Genomic DNA, 16,246 nt, shown 5'->3' with positions numbered 1-16,246 from the left:
TAAAGCACAAGGACAGGGGTTATCTTCATAGGACAACCCCTGTAACATTGTGGGCTTCGACTCGTGCCTCACTGGTAGCTGCTGTACGATCCACCAGGTGACATTGGTGCAGGTTTGCCTGGTGTTACAACTTCTACAGCCCTCCGCTGTAATTACTCTAATATACAGCGAACGCTCCATAGTATCAATTCAGCTGACAACGTGCACCATGTAACCGGCAGGAAGCATGACCTTCCGAAAATCACAACTGCAATGATAAGCTGCTGTGTCATCAGATTAAGAGGAACTACTTTGTGCAAAACATTTCCCATAAACACTGGAAAATTTCTTACCTCAAGATCGATTTTTAAGCCCTGGTGATAAACTTCAGTTTCAAATGTGATTAAGTGAAGTTCTTCAGTGACGATAAGAGACGCCTGCAGCAAACAATGACAGTTTTAGAGAAGTGTCAGTACTCTAACAGTAATGTAAAGCGTACATGTCCAGCTGAGAACACTTTATATTAAGATACATTATAATAAAATACACATTATCGCCATATATAATATGGAACCCTCCTTTACATGACAACGTATTATATAAGGTCATCTATTTGGGGTCGGTCTGCTATTCTGTGGTCTCTCTCTAGCCAGTATACTTGTGAACGCACCTCTGAACTGCGTTACAGCATGTAACTAATGACTGGTATAGGTAAAGCAATAAACTTTGTATTGATATTCATATAAAGTGACATTTAGAGTCAAAGATATGCTCTGAAGTAGCTCAGTCTTGTCAGCCTAACATACAAGGTTACTATGTGCTGCATTATATTCAGATGACAGATACACTTTATCTAATACAAAAGCAAGCATGAATTTCAGTCTTTGCAGCGGCTACAGGCTCTACTTTGTAGGTCACAGCTATTGACCTATCGTGCTAAAGCAAAACTTTAACTTCCATCAAGTGTTATTGTAACGCAGTATGTAAGGCTGAAAAAAGACATATGTCCATCCAGTTAAGCCTATTAACCCCCCCCCCCCATGTTGATCCAGAAAAAGGCAATAAAAACAAAAATGTCCTCAATTAGGGGGGAGGATGAAATTATTTTGTGATACTATTCTGGCAATCGGAATAATCCCAGATCAACAACCCTCAAAGTTATTAATGATTATAATGTATAATATGGTATCGCTCAAGAAAGACATCCAGGCCTCTCGAACTCCATCTAATTTGCCACCACCACGTCCTCAGGCAGAGCGTTCCATAGTCTCACTGCTCTTACAGTAAAGAACAATTTTCTGTGTTGGCGATGAAACCAACTTTCCTCTAGATGTAGAGGATTCCCCCTTGTCACAGTCACAGTCCTGGGTGTAAATAAATGATGGGAGAGATCTCTGTATTGTCCCCTGATATATTTATAGTTATGAGGTCAGCCCTCGGCCGTTTTCTTTCTAAAGTAAATAATCCCAATTGTGATAACCTCTCTGGGTATTGTAGTCTGCCCATGCTATTTATTACTTTAGTTGCCAGCTGCCCAAAACTGTACACAATATTCCACGTGTGGTCTGATTAATGACTTGAAAAGAGGAAGAACAACGTTCTCATCATGCGCCCCTAGACCTGTTTTGATGCCCCCCATGATCCTATTTGCCTTGGCAGCAGCTGCCTGACACTGGTTGCTCCAGTTAAGCTTACAGTTAACTAAAAGCCCCAAGTCCTTTTCCATGTCAGTGTTTATGAAGAGAGGTGTGTGCCACGTGGATGCCACAAGCTAAAATGTGAATAATTATTGTCTAAGTACAGGGTGATACAAAAAGAATGGCACAAAAGTAAAGTCGATTTCTTCATACATTAAATGACATACAACTGCCAGACTGACATGAAATGATAAAATTAAGTTTTTAATGCACCTTACGGATTTTAGATGTGGGAGCTGTTGACGATAGACGACCTAAAACAATGCATTTCTACTGTCATGGAATCGATAACCGAGGATATGCCGGGACGTGTCTAGGCAGAACTGGGCTACCAACCTGACATGTGCCGTGTCACCAACGGTACCCACATCATACATCTGTAAGGTGCAATAAAAACTTGAAGAGTTCTTCTATCTTCGCATGTCATTCTGGCTGTTGTAGATCACATCATGTATGAGTAAATTAGCTTTACTTTTTGCACCATTCTTTTTTAACCTTTTTAATCCTTTTTTAGGTATAATGAAGAAAAGGTTTGGTACAGTGTTAGCCAGTAGAGCAAAATGTGATTGCTCCCAGCAAAAGAAACCAAGTCATCTTGTAGAGATCATACCTTTTAGTGGCTAACAAAAATACATGATGTCACAGCCAGCTTTCGAACCTCTCAGGATTCTTTATCATTATGCCTGAGGAAGAATCCTGAGAGGTTGGAAAGCTTTCAATAACATCATGTATTTATTAGCCATTAAAAGGCATCATATCTACAAGATTACTTTGTTCTGTTGCTGGGAACGTTCAGATTATTAACCACCATGTGCACACAGTGATCTGATACAGAGCATGCAAGACTACTTGCAAACAGAAATATCTCTACTCACATCACAGTTAGCTCGTCCACCATTCCCACATCGCTGCTCTCTCAAAGTCTGGAAGAAACAAGAAATAAGTTAAACTTTTGCCATCTTTAAATAAGGTTTCACCAATCTGTACGGATTAATATTTTAAGAACTGGGGCAATTCTAATTGCCAAAGCCCAAAAAATACCCATTGGTGATATCCCCTAAAATACAATCTAAATACTTTATTATTCAAAAGGACTACATCAAATGATATTTAAAATGAAGGGGCAAATGGTGGTAGCAAATGAGATGTGACTAGTGGTCATCAGTTAGTATCATGTGTATAACACTAAAACAGGCCTGGCTGGTCAACTTCCAAAAGCCTATCTAGAGATTAGTAAATCAGCACCACCAGAACCCAATCTGTGTTTCGCCTTGCGGCGTCCTCAGGGAGAACAATAATTTTTCGAAGTCCCTCGGCATGCTCAGTTGATAAGGACAATATTCAATTATTTTTCCAAGTGTCTGCACTGCTCTATTGAGATAGCTGCGCCTGTTCTGCACTGGGCATGCTGTGGCAACAAACTATGATTGGTGGAGCCATCGATATGGGATTGGTTAAACTATAGCACCATTCGCTGTCTGTCAACATTTTCTCACATTTGCTGCGGTCTTGTTTCTGGTCTCGACTGGCTACTTGAAAGAATGTTCCGGCTCTCTTCTATTTAAGAGTTATCAGTTCAGCACTCGGCTGGTTGTTGTTCCCCCTGAGGACGCCAAAGGCGAAACATGTCGGGTGGCTATAGATTAGGTTTTAGTAGGGTTTTGGTGGTGCTGATTTACTAATCTCTACATAGGCTTTTGGAAGTTGGCCATCCAGGCCTGTTTTAGTGTGTATACGCACAATTACACACATGATACTAAGTGATGACTACTAGGCACATCTCATTGCTACCACCATTTGCCCCTTTATTTTAAATATGATTTGATGGGGTGTTTGTCTTTTTGAATAATAAAGTATGTAGATTATATTTTAGGGGATATTACCTATGGGCATTATTGGGCTTTGGCAATTAGAATTATGTTTGTATGACCCGGAGTATTCCTAGGGTAATTTCATAATATATTCCTGTATATACTTTGTCATCTGCTAATACCAGGGTTGTCGTTTTGCAGAACCTCAGAGCCATAATTTGTCAACACTAGTGATAATGGAAAGCCTCTGCTATGAGCATCCAGGCTGCAGAGCGCAATTGAAGCACAAAAAAAAGAAGTGGGTAATTATCGTGCGTGCGCTTAGTTTTTGGTGTAGAAAGAGGAATAACCATCAAAACAGGAAAACGTTAGCATACGAATATTCGATATATGAAAAAAAGGGAAGATGCGGTTTTTGGTACTCTACCACTAAAATTTAGGAAATTACAAAAATAGAAATTCCCTAACTCATTCTAATTATCGGAATCCAATAGTGTTGTCACTAGATGGGGGCAATTAAAGCAACTCTATGGCTTTCGGACAAAAATCTACCCTGGGGCAAAGAGTGGAGGCCATATATTATCTGCACTTGATCTGCTCCTCCTTCCCTCTGTTGCACCAGTTCTGGTCCCATTTTCGGGTAGCCAAGATAGTCACTGCCTTATAAGATGCACCGGTCTATAAGACGCACCCCCGTTTTAGAGCGGGAAAATAGGGGGAAAAAAATCAGTACTCCCCTCCCCCAGCGTTCTGCGGCGCTGCTGCAGGCTGTCGCTCCCTCCTGGTCCCCGGCAGAGCATTGCTTTCTGGACGCAGGGCTTGAAATCCCCGCCTCCAGAAAGCTAATACTGTGATTGGCTGAAGGCACACGTGTGTTAGCCAATCACAGCCATTCAATGATGTCATTGAATGGCTATGATTGGCTGACGGCGTTAGTCAATCACAATATTAGCTTTCTGGAGGAGGGGATTTCAAGCCCTGCGTCCAGAAAGCAATGCTCTGCCGGGGACCAGGAGGGAGTGACAGCCTGCAGCAGCGCCGCAGAACGTCGGGGGAGGGGAGTACTGATTTTTTTTTTTTTGACAGGAGGAGAGAAATCTTCTAACTGATCGCACATTTGTTCACGCGATCGCGAATTTAACGCGCAATCGCGCCCGCGCGTTAAATTCGCGATCGTGCTAAAAATAGCGATCGGAACGAATTTTCGCCACATTCGCTTCATAAGACGCAGGAACTTTTCCTCCCCGCTTTGGAGGCGGAAAAAGTGCGTCTTATAAAGCGAAAAATACGGTACCTATAATCCAAAAGTACATTGGTAGTTTAGACTACCTATGAACTCCTATGAGCTATACAAGGTTTGTGATTGGCCAGCACTGTTCATGTGATTAGTGCTGGCCAATCACAAAGCAGCGTATAGTCTAGTTAGAAAATGGCGGTGTTCATCCTGGCAGCCTGAAAATGGGACCGGAACGGACACAATCAAGGGATGGAGGAGAAGATTTAATGATGGTAATATACCACCTGCACTCTGATCTCAGGACAGAATTTTGTCTCCAAACTGGAGGCTCACTATAAAGTCTGGTGCTCATAGGTCATTCAAACAGAAGAGCACTGGAGAAAGCAGCATCAAATTAAGAGGTACACACACCAAGAACTGAAATCTACGCCACATTTGCACTATACTTCGCGCCAATTTCTGATAGCAAATCTATCGGGCAGTGGGTGGCCCAGACTGTTCACTTTTCCAAAGTGGTGAGAAAAATCGCAAAATGTCACAAATTGCTAAAATGTGTTGTGCACCAAAATTTGCGATTATTTTACACCATGATCGTGTCACACAACCCTTGATGCATTTCCCTCCCCCAATGTTTTTCCTTTTTTGTGTGATATAACTGCTACCCACTAACTCAAGTGAATATTGGTTATTCCAAGAATTACATACTCATTACAAATACTCATGAAGGCAGGGCAGGTGCCCTCTAGAGCGCAGCAGAGGAATTGTAGGAAGTATAAAATAGGAGTGGACCAGTAATGCACTAAACACTAAACATCTTACCAAGTGTTTGAATTCAGCAGATAAACTGCCATTGTTGGATTCTTCCATGTTCATTACTTTTGTGTTTGTACCGAGGATATTGAACTTGCGTGAACTAAGAAAAAGCAAAAAGTTAATTTATAACTTGAGAAAAAAAAAATGCATCTTTCTAAACCAAAAACTGCAAAAAGGCCTCCCACTAGGTACAAAATATTGTGCCGAATACTTTCAGTCACTGAATAAGACTAGTACTACTAGAATAAATCCAATGCTATCCCTACATATTAAAGTTGGACCAACACTCTGAGTTAAGCCAACGATCTAATGGGGAAAGCCTCACAGATGTCTTGGGAAGGAAAGACATGACTATTTTTGGCATGCGATATACTTAAACACACAAATATTCTTCTTACCCTCTAAGTGCAGCAACATCTCCAGAGTCCCTAGGAAATAGAAGAAATATTAGACATGTTTCAGAAAAGACATACCACAATCCTTAGTAATGAGTCCGCTAATTCCAATAATTCATACTGTAGATTTTATGAGTGCCCCTGCTGTGCCATTTTAAATGGTCATATCATCCAATGCCATTTAGTACTGTGGCTCTGCGGCTGCCACGGTTGCTCTGAAGCCTTGGGCTGAATACGAGACAGCAAAATGCGACCATGGCAGCAGTGACATGAAACTTGTATGTGGTCTGCATGATTACATGCGTTTTTACTGGGTGTACACTCACCCCCTAATTTAAATGGCTTACTATGGCATTGGCCCCTTGTGCTTGCGTGGGGAAAATGGACTATAAGGCCTCAGGTCCATTAGGAAATTCTGGCCCGCACGGATTCTCCATGCGGAATCCCGCATCGGGTCCCTCCTTTCCCGCGGACATTAGGCCTGAAAATAGATTTTACTTACCTGTCCAGACACTGCGGGTTCCCATCCGTCGCAGCCGGATCTTCTTTGTTTCTGCCCGGTGGATATGCTTGGCACATTGGCAGCGTGCCGCGCGCATGCGCTGTGCACTCTTTTTAAAAATTTTTTTAACTCCTGCTCTCCCGCGCCGGACAGCAGAAATTCAGCTGCGAGTGTGTCGCAGATCCGGACAGCTTCCATAGGCTTCTATGGAAGCCTGCGGGAGACCCGCAGAAAATGGAGCATGCTGCAGGTGTTTTTCCGCACGTGCGATCCGCGCGGCAGGGAAAATTGACATCCGCAGGTATTTACTTAGCTGCGGGTGTCCAATGCATCCCTATGGGCGCAGATCACGCGTGCGGGACACCCACACGGATTTCCTAAATAGATTTATCTAGTGGACATGAGGCCTAAACATAACCTCTAGTTACCAAAATCTCGTACTATACGAAAATAGCAATAATGCTAATAAACTTGGACCACATTAGGAAGGAAACCTGAGCAGTATTAAAGGCATATGTAACATATCCAGTGATGGTCACTTCTCATATGTCATAAGTTTTCTAAGACATCCAACTATAGCTAGAAACAAGGAACTGCAGAGCATGCCCCGTCTGTTCCTGCTCAGGAGAGGTGAAGACAATCCCGGACTCTACTGCAAGTCTATAGCCCACCTTCACCCCTTCTCATTGACAGAGAGAAGCCTAAAGATTATGGTGTTCTGTAGTGTTACTGCCTGTTCTTTCCAGCTATTGGTGGAGGTCTCAATACCCAAACCTCCCTTATGATGGCTTCCAACATGTCATAACAGGTTTGAGGTTTTCATTCACTTGCAGTACACTTACTTATCAATGCAGACTTTGATCTTCAGCTGATAATTAAGTTCTGGAAACTTGACAAGAAGCCTGTCAACAGAAGCATATCACAACATGAGCTGATCTATACAACAGCCAAAAGATTACTACATAGAAAGCCTAGGTTTTAAGGGGTTTTCCCATGACCTAAAATTGCTCCACAGCCACTTTGTTCTTCCTGGCTGCTGCTGACCAGGACATGTGACTGCTTCGACCAATCACTAGTCACAGAAGTTAACTTCTATAGCCAGTGACTGGATGCAGTAGCCATATGTCCTAGTCAGCATCAACCAGGAAGTCCAAAGTAACTATTCAGGCAATTTTAAGTAGTGGGAAAACCCCCTTCAACCCATTAAACTTGTAGGGCGTACAGTTACATCCTGTAGCTTTGGGGTATTATGATGGGAGAGCGCGGGTGATCCTACTCCATACAACACGGGTGCCAGCTGTTTCTTACAGCCTGAACCCGCACGCAACAGCTCCAATAGGCCACACCGCTAATTGGAGCTGTTAACCCTTTAAATGCCCCGACTGATGTTCGGGATCCTGCAGTGCCCCCAGCGATAAGATCGCAGGTTGACGTGCGGGTGTCATGGCAGCAAGGGGCCTACTGTCCACCCCAACAGGCAGAAATGGTATCTGCACAGCATTAGTTTGTGGCTATGCATTATGCGATTGTTTGAAAGTGCAAGTTACCTAACATGCTGCCTGATACGCATCAGACAAGAGGCAATTCTGCAGGGAAGACAGTATAATATACAGAAGAGACCGCCAGAGTGTGATAAGCAATCAGGTAAGGGGGGCAGGGATGGAAAAATGTGTTTTCATGGGAGTGCTTCTTTAACGGTCTTATTTTGTTATTTGTAATGTGCTAGGTCAGTGTATGTTGGCATTGGCATGAGTCCAGATTCTTCTTTACCTGACTTTGGTAGTGAACTGTACTCCTGTTTTGATCACCAGGGGTCGATCTGGGTGCATTGGCATGCACGGCTGTCTCTCCACTACGAAGGCACTGGGTTGGAAACATAAAATAAGTGTTACAACCAACAACCAATTAATACACAAAGCGCATGATATAACAACATTTCTGGCATCCACAGGACCAGGTGGACTACAGAACATGTGTATACAATTACATTGATTTCCAAATAGCAGAATTCCAGCAGAAGGGCACAGATGTACCATTCAGGGGCTGATATCATCCACAACCAACTATCAAGTGAAATGATGTGTAGGGGACAGCAGGGAGTCCTTGTTTCACGTAAATTTTACAACATATCAGACAACAATTCTTTCCAGTTCTTACATAGGAAAAAGCGATAATGTCCAATGCTATGTACCACTGATGAGATTTAGGAGACCAGAGGAGTACACTCCTCGATTGCTTTTATTCTTGCACCTGTTTATTATTTTTTTTAAATTTATTTTGCCCTTTGAGCTCAGCATATATAGCAAGAGAAATTTAGAGATACGGAAACAGAAGGACACGGAAAGGAAGTGACTTTACAGGGCTATAACTCTTGATTCCATTATAAATTACTGGAGCCATGTCTTCTACTCTTACGTAGTTTTGCATTCATAATTTCCTAAAAATCTGAATGAAGGTAGGTAAAATAAAGTCATCAGGCTACAGGTGTTAAAACCAAACATTTACCCCTCCATGGACACAGACATCCAGCGCAAGAACCCCTGCTGTGGTCCCAGTGGTTGTTGTGATCGCTGATGTCACAGGAACTCAGATGACTGCTGCAGCTAATGAGAGGCTGCAGCGTTACCTCTTGTTTTCCTGGCATCAGCGATCACATCCTGACAGCTATAATGCCGGGTCGTCACAAATGTGATGCTGTAGCGGTCAACTGAGTTCCTGTGACATCAGCAATCGGGACCACAGCAGGGCTGCAGAGCTGGATCCCGGCAGCTGCAGAGGGGCAAGTATGTTCCAGTTTATTATTTTTACCCCTTAGGTTACTGCATAGCCCCGCTACAATAAGGCTGGAAAACCTCTTTAATGCAAAATCTGAAATTCCCTACCAGATACTGTTATAGGATATGGTACAATCCTCACAGGCGACTCTGTTGCAAAACAGCAGTTTTTTTAAGCAGCAAACAGAAAATGTAAAAAAAAAAATTAAACACTGGTGATCACCAGTGGGAGGATGCCACTTCTAGAAACACAGAATGGACGATATGAATTTTTAGGTTACAAGTGGGGTTAAGGTCACCATAAACCAGCAACTGTCGGACGAATGATAGTCTGATAGCAGTTTTCCCTTAAACTCCCGGCCGAACGTTTGTGCGTTTAGAGAAGTAAGCCATAGTCAGATAGCTCTGATGGCAGCTTGTCTCCTGGGGACCAAACAGATTGGATGTTTTAAGTAGTGGGACTATTTTTAGTGTAGGCCATTTTGTTGAATACCTGAAGTATCTCAGTCCTCATACCTTCACATCCTAAGGTATTCTAAAACATTTCAATGTGTTACAAAAAGCAAAAAGGAAGCGTTAATGGTGGTAATAATTGCTGTTTTACTAGTCACAGTTTATGACTGCGTTTGTAAATTTCACTTTCCGTATACATTCAACTTAAAAGGTCAGAACTGCTACCATTACACAATAGATGGTCATTGCACTCAATATTACGGCAAGGTTATTTAGATTTTGAAACAAGTTTTTTTTTGCGGTAATTATACGATTGTGTAGAATAAAACTGATTAAATGAAAGCTTGAGGGAGGCATATGAGGCATAGGCATACAGGATGTGATGGATTAAAGTAAATGTTCATGTAAATTGTACTGCTTTTCTGCCGCAGATACCCATGATACTTGTAACATGCCACTGATGGACTTGTTATTGCCCTGACGGGAGGGTTGATAAAAATGTAAGCAGTGTGAGGCAGTGGCATTAGATTTTTTTTGTGCGTGTACACATTGTATAAAATATATAGTGTCAGCTAGAGAATAGATCCATTACATAAGTGATAGAGTTCCCATTCTACGCCACGCACCTCTTCATGAGATTTCTAAATAATTCCACAATCCTCTCCTCTAGCATGGGGCGGTGCTGAATGATGGGGTCTCCCTTATAGGAAACTTTTTGCTGCAATTCCTCAAGTTTTTTTATCTGTTGTCTGGTCTGCAACTGAGACTCCGCCAGAGACGTTATCCTGCAAAAGAAACAAAAGAGAAGTTCATGTGTTGAGACACCGATAGGAGGTCAGGTACATATAAAAGGTAAAACTTTACACTAAAATCACAAACATTTTCTCAGATACTATCTCTGACTGGCATAGGCTGCTACTTTTCAGGGAAGTTACTATAGTCAAACATAGAAGAAACCCAAGAGGCGATCCAATAACTAGGTATAAATATATCAGGGGACAATACAAGGATCTCCCCCATCATTTGTTTATACCCATGACTGTGACAAGGGGGCGCCCTCTACATCTAGAAGAAAGAAAGTTTATACACCAACATGGAAGGGGTTCTTTACTGTAAGAGCAGTGAGCCTATGGAACTCTGTGTCTGAGGACGAGATAACGGTGAACTGACTAAATGTTCAAGAGGAGCTTGGACGCCTTTCTTGAGTGCAATAATTTTACATATTATAGTCATTAATTACATTAAAAGGATTGGTGATCCAGGGATTATTCTGACTGCAAGATTTGGAGTCGGGAAGGAATTTTTTTTCTTGCATTGAGGAAATTTAGCTTCTACTTAATGGGTCTTTTTGTATTCCTCTGGAGTAACATTGCAGGATAATATGCTGAAAGGGATGAACGCATGTCTTTTTTCAGCCTTACGTACTACGTTACTACATGAATTCATTAAAGGAAAAAAAAAAAAAAGGAACCACCTTTTAGCCGCCATATTTCTCACCAGTTCTCCAGACGGTCAAGACAGATGTTTGGAGGTCCACCGATGCATGCAATCTGTTGTCTCCTCTTCCAGTCTGCCAGCTCCTCATCCGTTAGCGTTTTCTGGACATATTCCATGGCTGACAGGAGACCAGCCAGGTCACTGATTATGGTCTACCATAAATAAAGAGGAAAACATTAGAGATTTCAAATAAAGGCAGCATTTTAATAAACTCTTTATTTTGAAGAACATGCGCCGTAGAGTGAGGTCTTAAGAAGAAATCAGCTTTTCTTTTTCTATACTACACTGGGAAAGAGCTGTAATCTCATCTATAGGTTAAAGGAGCTCTAAAGGCCCTTTCACATGGCAGACAGTCTTTGAAAATGACTGCAGGAGCGCTGCAGTCACGCTAAGGTCGTCAGCGCTTGTGCATAACGTTTACACAGAGACTTGCCGCCGGCTCGCGGGCTTCTTGCTCAGATCTTCACCTCCTATGGAAGCGCTGAGCATTTACACAGAACAAGAAGCTGGCTAGCCAAGCTGACTGAAAAGTCAGCTTAACAAACTGAACAAGTGAGCGATTTTTTTCCCATTCACACTGAACGATTATTGGTCAAATTTGTTCGCTTGAATGAATTTTTAGCAATAATCGTTACGTGTCAATGGGCCTTCAGATCGTCTAAAGTCTACCTCCAATCTAATTAAAAGATTGCATCAGCCCCCCCTTCAGGCTTTATACTGCATCTTTGTTTTATCTGCCTAAACTGACTGAATGCACATTAGCCAAAAGTTGATGAAATAGTTCATTTCAGCCAAAGTAATTGTCTGTTTGGTGAAATAAGAGAAGTGATTGTTTCAGCTAACTGTCATGTTTCGATAATCAGACGAAAAAAATTTTCCTTCGTTAGAAAGACCTACAGTTGATCTGTATTTGAAAGAATGAATGTTCCTAGGAAGATACTTAGCCGACTGCTGGGTGTCATTGGAGATGTATGGCCAGTCTGAGCGACATTCAAGAATGACTATGATGTGTACTGCTGAGTCTGCGAAATGAGTGTTCACCAAAAATTCGTGTGTTCAACCGCTGTTCAACCATCAACCTACTTCTATCTAATATGTATGGCCAATGATATTATAATTGAGGAAAATAAACTAATTTCATCCACAATGATCATTCATTGGGCATAATTTAACAATGAATGATCATTTGGCCGACCAGACAGACTTGTCACTGGCTGGAAAAACGCTGGCCGCATTTCAGATTTCCATCTGATAGTTGAATTGACAATCTTTTATCCACAAATTATTTTCCTTCGAAAGAACATTTCTAAAAAGATCGTTCATCTGTTGCCTGGCGTCAATGAACATGTGTGCCTAGTATGAACAACTTTAGCAGCCGATATGGACTGAAAGATGCGTGGCTCTGCCTGTGAGACGACTGCTCACTAGACACTTATTCAGTGGTTGTTCAACCATTAACCTACTTCTGTCTAATGTATGTGGCCGCCTTTTAGGTACCTTTATACGGTATGACTGTTGGGTGCCTAAGCTCCCAACAGCTGTTCCAGCTACTATTGTTCCTGTGCTTTTACATCGGAATGATAGTATGTCGGAGAACGGAGGCGGAGCGGGACAGAGATCTCTTCCGCCTGCCAGTCTCCATTCACAGTAAACAGGCAGTCTTTCAAAGGCTGAACAACTCCTGTTTACAATGAGCAAGAAGTTGCTCAATAGGCGTGCCATTTTAACTCACTAAAACAGAGCGACTATTGAGTGACTTCTCACTTAGTGCCCCGTTGGTGGCTGAGTATAATGGCCGCCCATTATCGCTCGTTTGACTATTAAATCCCGTAAAAGGTACCTTTAGTTCAAGGACGGCTGAAGCTCTCCAATTCACTCAGAGTATGAAGAGCAGATTTACATTACAATACACTAGAATGCTTCTATGCAACAACACTGATGAAATTACTTTGGATTTTCAATCCCATTAGCAAACAGGATTCACTTGAATCTCAATGAGGTTCTATGAGCTGCAATGCCAGCCACAGACGGATGTATGGCACTGTGCCTGGGTAAACAAGGAAGGCAATGCGATGCTAGCCGGAGCCTTGCATCATTTTTATTCAGCCATTTGACAAATGTGGCAGAAGTCAGACTCCCAAAGATCAGAATTTGATATAGTCTAAGGATAGGACACACAAGTTACAGTCTTGGGAGCAGTATGATGTGTCTGTGTGCTTGTGCTGCACTCCTAATGAATTACACTGAAAGTATAAGAAACTGCAGTTGCAGCATGTCCCGCAATTTGTGCAACTCAAGATTCTCTATGGATACAATTGGGTGCAGGACTAAGGCCATCTTCAAGGGCTCACTCCAGAGCGGGCCTGTCAGAAATGATAGTAGTGCCCCATGGGTGTCCTATTATGTCGCCATACAGAGCTGTAATACATAGTACATAAGTGACTGCCTGATGAAGCCTACTTCAAGTCTACAACCCAAGAGTTCATTCACATGAGCGTAAATACGCTGTGTATTATATGCACAAAAATTGCGTGCGTATAATATGCAGTAAATAGAGCGCATTGATGTAAATGGGTTTGTTCACCTGAGCGCATTTTTTCAAGCGATGTGCGATCACATGAAGAAATATACGGCATGTCTTATTTTGGTATGTATTAGGCACCGCAAATAAGTCCATTCAAAGCAATGGGTGTGCATAGGAAAAAAAACAAACAAAAAAAAAAACCACACACGAAATATGTAGGAAACCTGTGTTTTCGCTATCTTATTACGCACGTAAGCGAAGCAATTTTGCGCGTTATTTTTTACCAGAATAAAAAGACCGCAAAAAAATGCAGAAAAATGCAAGGTAGCGGCGTATTTCGGCTCGTGAATACACTGAAGACTCACGGACCAAAATATGCATAACCCCAAGTTGTAAATACAGTGTGCCTGCCAGACATTTAGGTTTTCCTTGCAAATCTATTTTTGCAGGTTCACATGTGACATTAGGATATATGAAAGTTTAATGAGACTTTAAAACACAATGAGAAGATTCTAACACTTTAATTGTGTCTCATAGCCTGAATTATTCAGTAGGCACCTGTAATGCTGGGTTACACGGGATGACTGTTGGCTAAATGACTGCATGAGTGCCGACGTCACCACTAAGGTTGTTCGCGCTCACGCAGAGCGTTTAGACAGGTAGATCACCGCTCACTATCTCTGGCTTCACGCTTAGTGCTGCACATTCTATGTGACGCGCTGAGCGGGCAGCGTTTACAGGCAGCGATAAGTGAGTGAACCAGCGAGGATTTTTATGCTCGTTACAAATGAGCGATAAAGAAAAGTAAACAATGTTTTTGCATTTCGATGTAATGATTATCGTCCATTTTCGTACGTTTGAACGAATTTTGCACGATAACCTTCCCATGTAGATGGCCCTCTAGTTATCATAAGGTACCGTTTAAGCAGATAAAGGATGACAGAATTGTTACCCTTCGCAACTGGTCCAACGCAGTCAACATCTGTTCCAGCTGCTGCATTTTTTGCCTAGTCACTGACTGGTTGTTACCATTCAGATCTGAAAGGTCTATGAAGAAAGAGTAAGACAACAGTTCATGTACAGCAAGAATTGAAAGCACATTACAAATATACAAACAAAACCACAAACTAGGAGATAAAAACTGCGCCATTTTTCTAACATGTTATCTTTACGTTACTGCAGATTTGACATCTTTCAGAATACATAGGGCAGATTTATAACATGTAATGTTGAACTTTCTATACTACTTATTTAAAGGGTTTGCCAGGCATTTACTATTGATAAGCTATGCTCCAGAAGGTCATCAATAGTTGATCATTGGGAGTCTGCCACTCGGGACTCCTGCAAATCATCTGATCCTCCAGCCCGCTGTCAGTGCAGCTGAGCTGAATGTCTGCACTGGGGTTGGAGCTGGAAGTGTGGTGGAAGGTCAATGAAATCTATTCCACTTCTGGCTCTGTCCGCAATGCAGGTATCTGGCTTGGCTGCACAGACAGCGGGACCGCCAATCACCGAGGATCCCGAGCATCAGACCCAAGACAATCAACTATTTATGACCAATCCTAAAAGTAGGTGATCAATAGTAAATGGCCGGAAAACCCCTTTAAGGAAAACAGCTAAAGGAGACAAATGTATGTTGAAATTTAAGTGAGGCATCCTGTTTCTCTAACATGGAGCCAGGCGAACCAGGAGCCCTTGCAGGAAGTAAGATCTTCCATGTTTACGTAAAGTACAACATTTTTTCTTTCATTTGATGTCTTTAATCTCCTGCAAACATTCCAAACTTTATCCAACTACTTATCTTACATAAACAATACAGGCTTTGATGCTGCAGGACTCGGGCTCATTCATGTAAACATTGGCTGAACTGTTAAGATATTCTAAGGATGTTAAACCTAGAAACCACGAGAACAAAACAATCTTCCACCTTAAAGGGGTTGTCCCGCGAAAGCAAGTGGGTCTATACACTTCTGTATGGCCATATTAATGCACTTTGTAATGTACATTGTGCATTAATTATGAGCCATACAGAAGTTATTCACTTACCTGCTCCGTTGCTAGCGTCCTCGTCTCCATGGTGCCGTCTAATTTTCAGCGTCTAATCGCCGGATTAGACGCGCTTGCGCAGTCCGGTCTTCTTCTTTTCTGAATGGGGCCACTCGTGCCGGAGAGCGGCTCCTCGTAGCTCCGCCCCGTCACGTGCCGATTCCAGCCAATCAGGAGGCTGGAATCGGCAATGGACCGCACAGAAGCCCTGCGGTCCACCGAGGGTGAAGATCCCGGCGGCCATCTTCACCAGGTAAGTAAGAAGTCACCGGAGCGCGGGGATTCAGGTAAGCACTATCCGGTTTTCTTTTTTAACCCCTGCATCGGGTTTGTCTCGCGCCGAACGGGGGGGCTATTGAAAAAAAAAAAAAAACCTGTTTCGGCGCGGAACAACCCCTTTAAGGCTGGTTGGCCTCACGCGACTGTATTTGAGTTGCGTATTACGCATGCACGTATAATACGCGGTAAATCACCGCAATTCAAATACATTCATTTCCGGTGTTCTACTCCTATTCATT

At 42.4% G+C, this 16,246-nt stretch overlaps 1 protein-coding gene across 3 annotated transcripts in view; it reads right to left on the bottom strand.

Moving 5' to 3' along the window:
* STAT3 (signal transducer and activator of transcription 3) overlaps positions 1–16,246 on the bottom strand; it is a 76,740-nt gene that overhangs the window by 16,734 nt on the left and 43,760 nt on the right. For all 3 annotated transcript variants that reach the window (XM_066587414.1, XM_066587416.1, XM_066587415.1), the window contains exons 7-15: positions 14,635–14,729; positions 11,159–11,310; positions 10,288–10,446; positions 8,205–8,297; positions 7,277–7,336; positions 5,936–5,965; positions 5,544–5,637; positions 2,552–2,599; positions 333–416 (exon numbers count right to left, since the gene is read on the bottom strand). In XM_066587414.1, the coding sequence (XP_066443511.1) occupies positions 333–416; positions 2,552–2,599; positions 5,544–5,637; positions 5,936–5,965; positions 7,277–7,336; positions 8,205–8,297; positions 10,288–10,446; positions 11,159–11,310; positions 14,635–14,729 (815 nt within the window). The remainder of the gene's footprint in view (positions 1–332; positions 417–2,551; positions 2,600–5,543; positions 5,638–5,935; positions 5,966–7,276; positions 7,337–8,204; positions 8,298–10,287; positions 10,447–11,158; positions 11,311–14,634; positions 14,730–16,246) is intronic.

Source organism: Eleutherodactylus coqui, chromosome 13 (genome assembly GCF_035609145.1).
Source record: "Eleutherodactylus coqui strain aEleCoq1 chromosome 13, aEleCoq1.hap1, whole genome shotgun sequence".
NCBI classification, from domain to species: Eukaryota; Metazoa; Chordata; class Amphibia; order Anura; family Eleutherodactylidae; genus Eleutherodactylus; species Eleutherodactylus coqui.
Note: the sequence above shows the minus strand (reverse complement) of the source record. Positions and strands in the feature narration are given on the sequence as shown.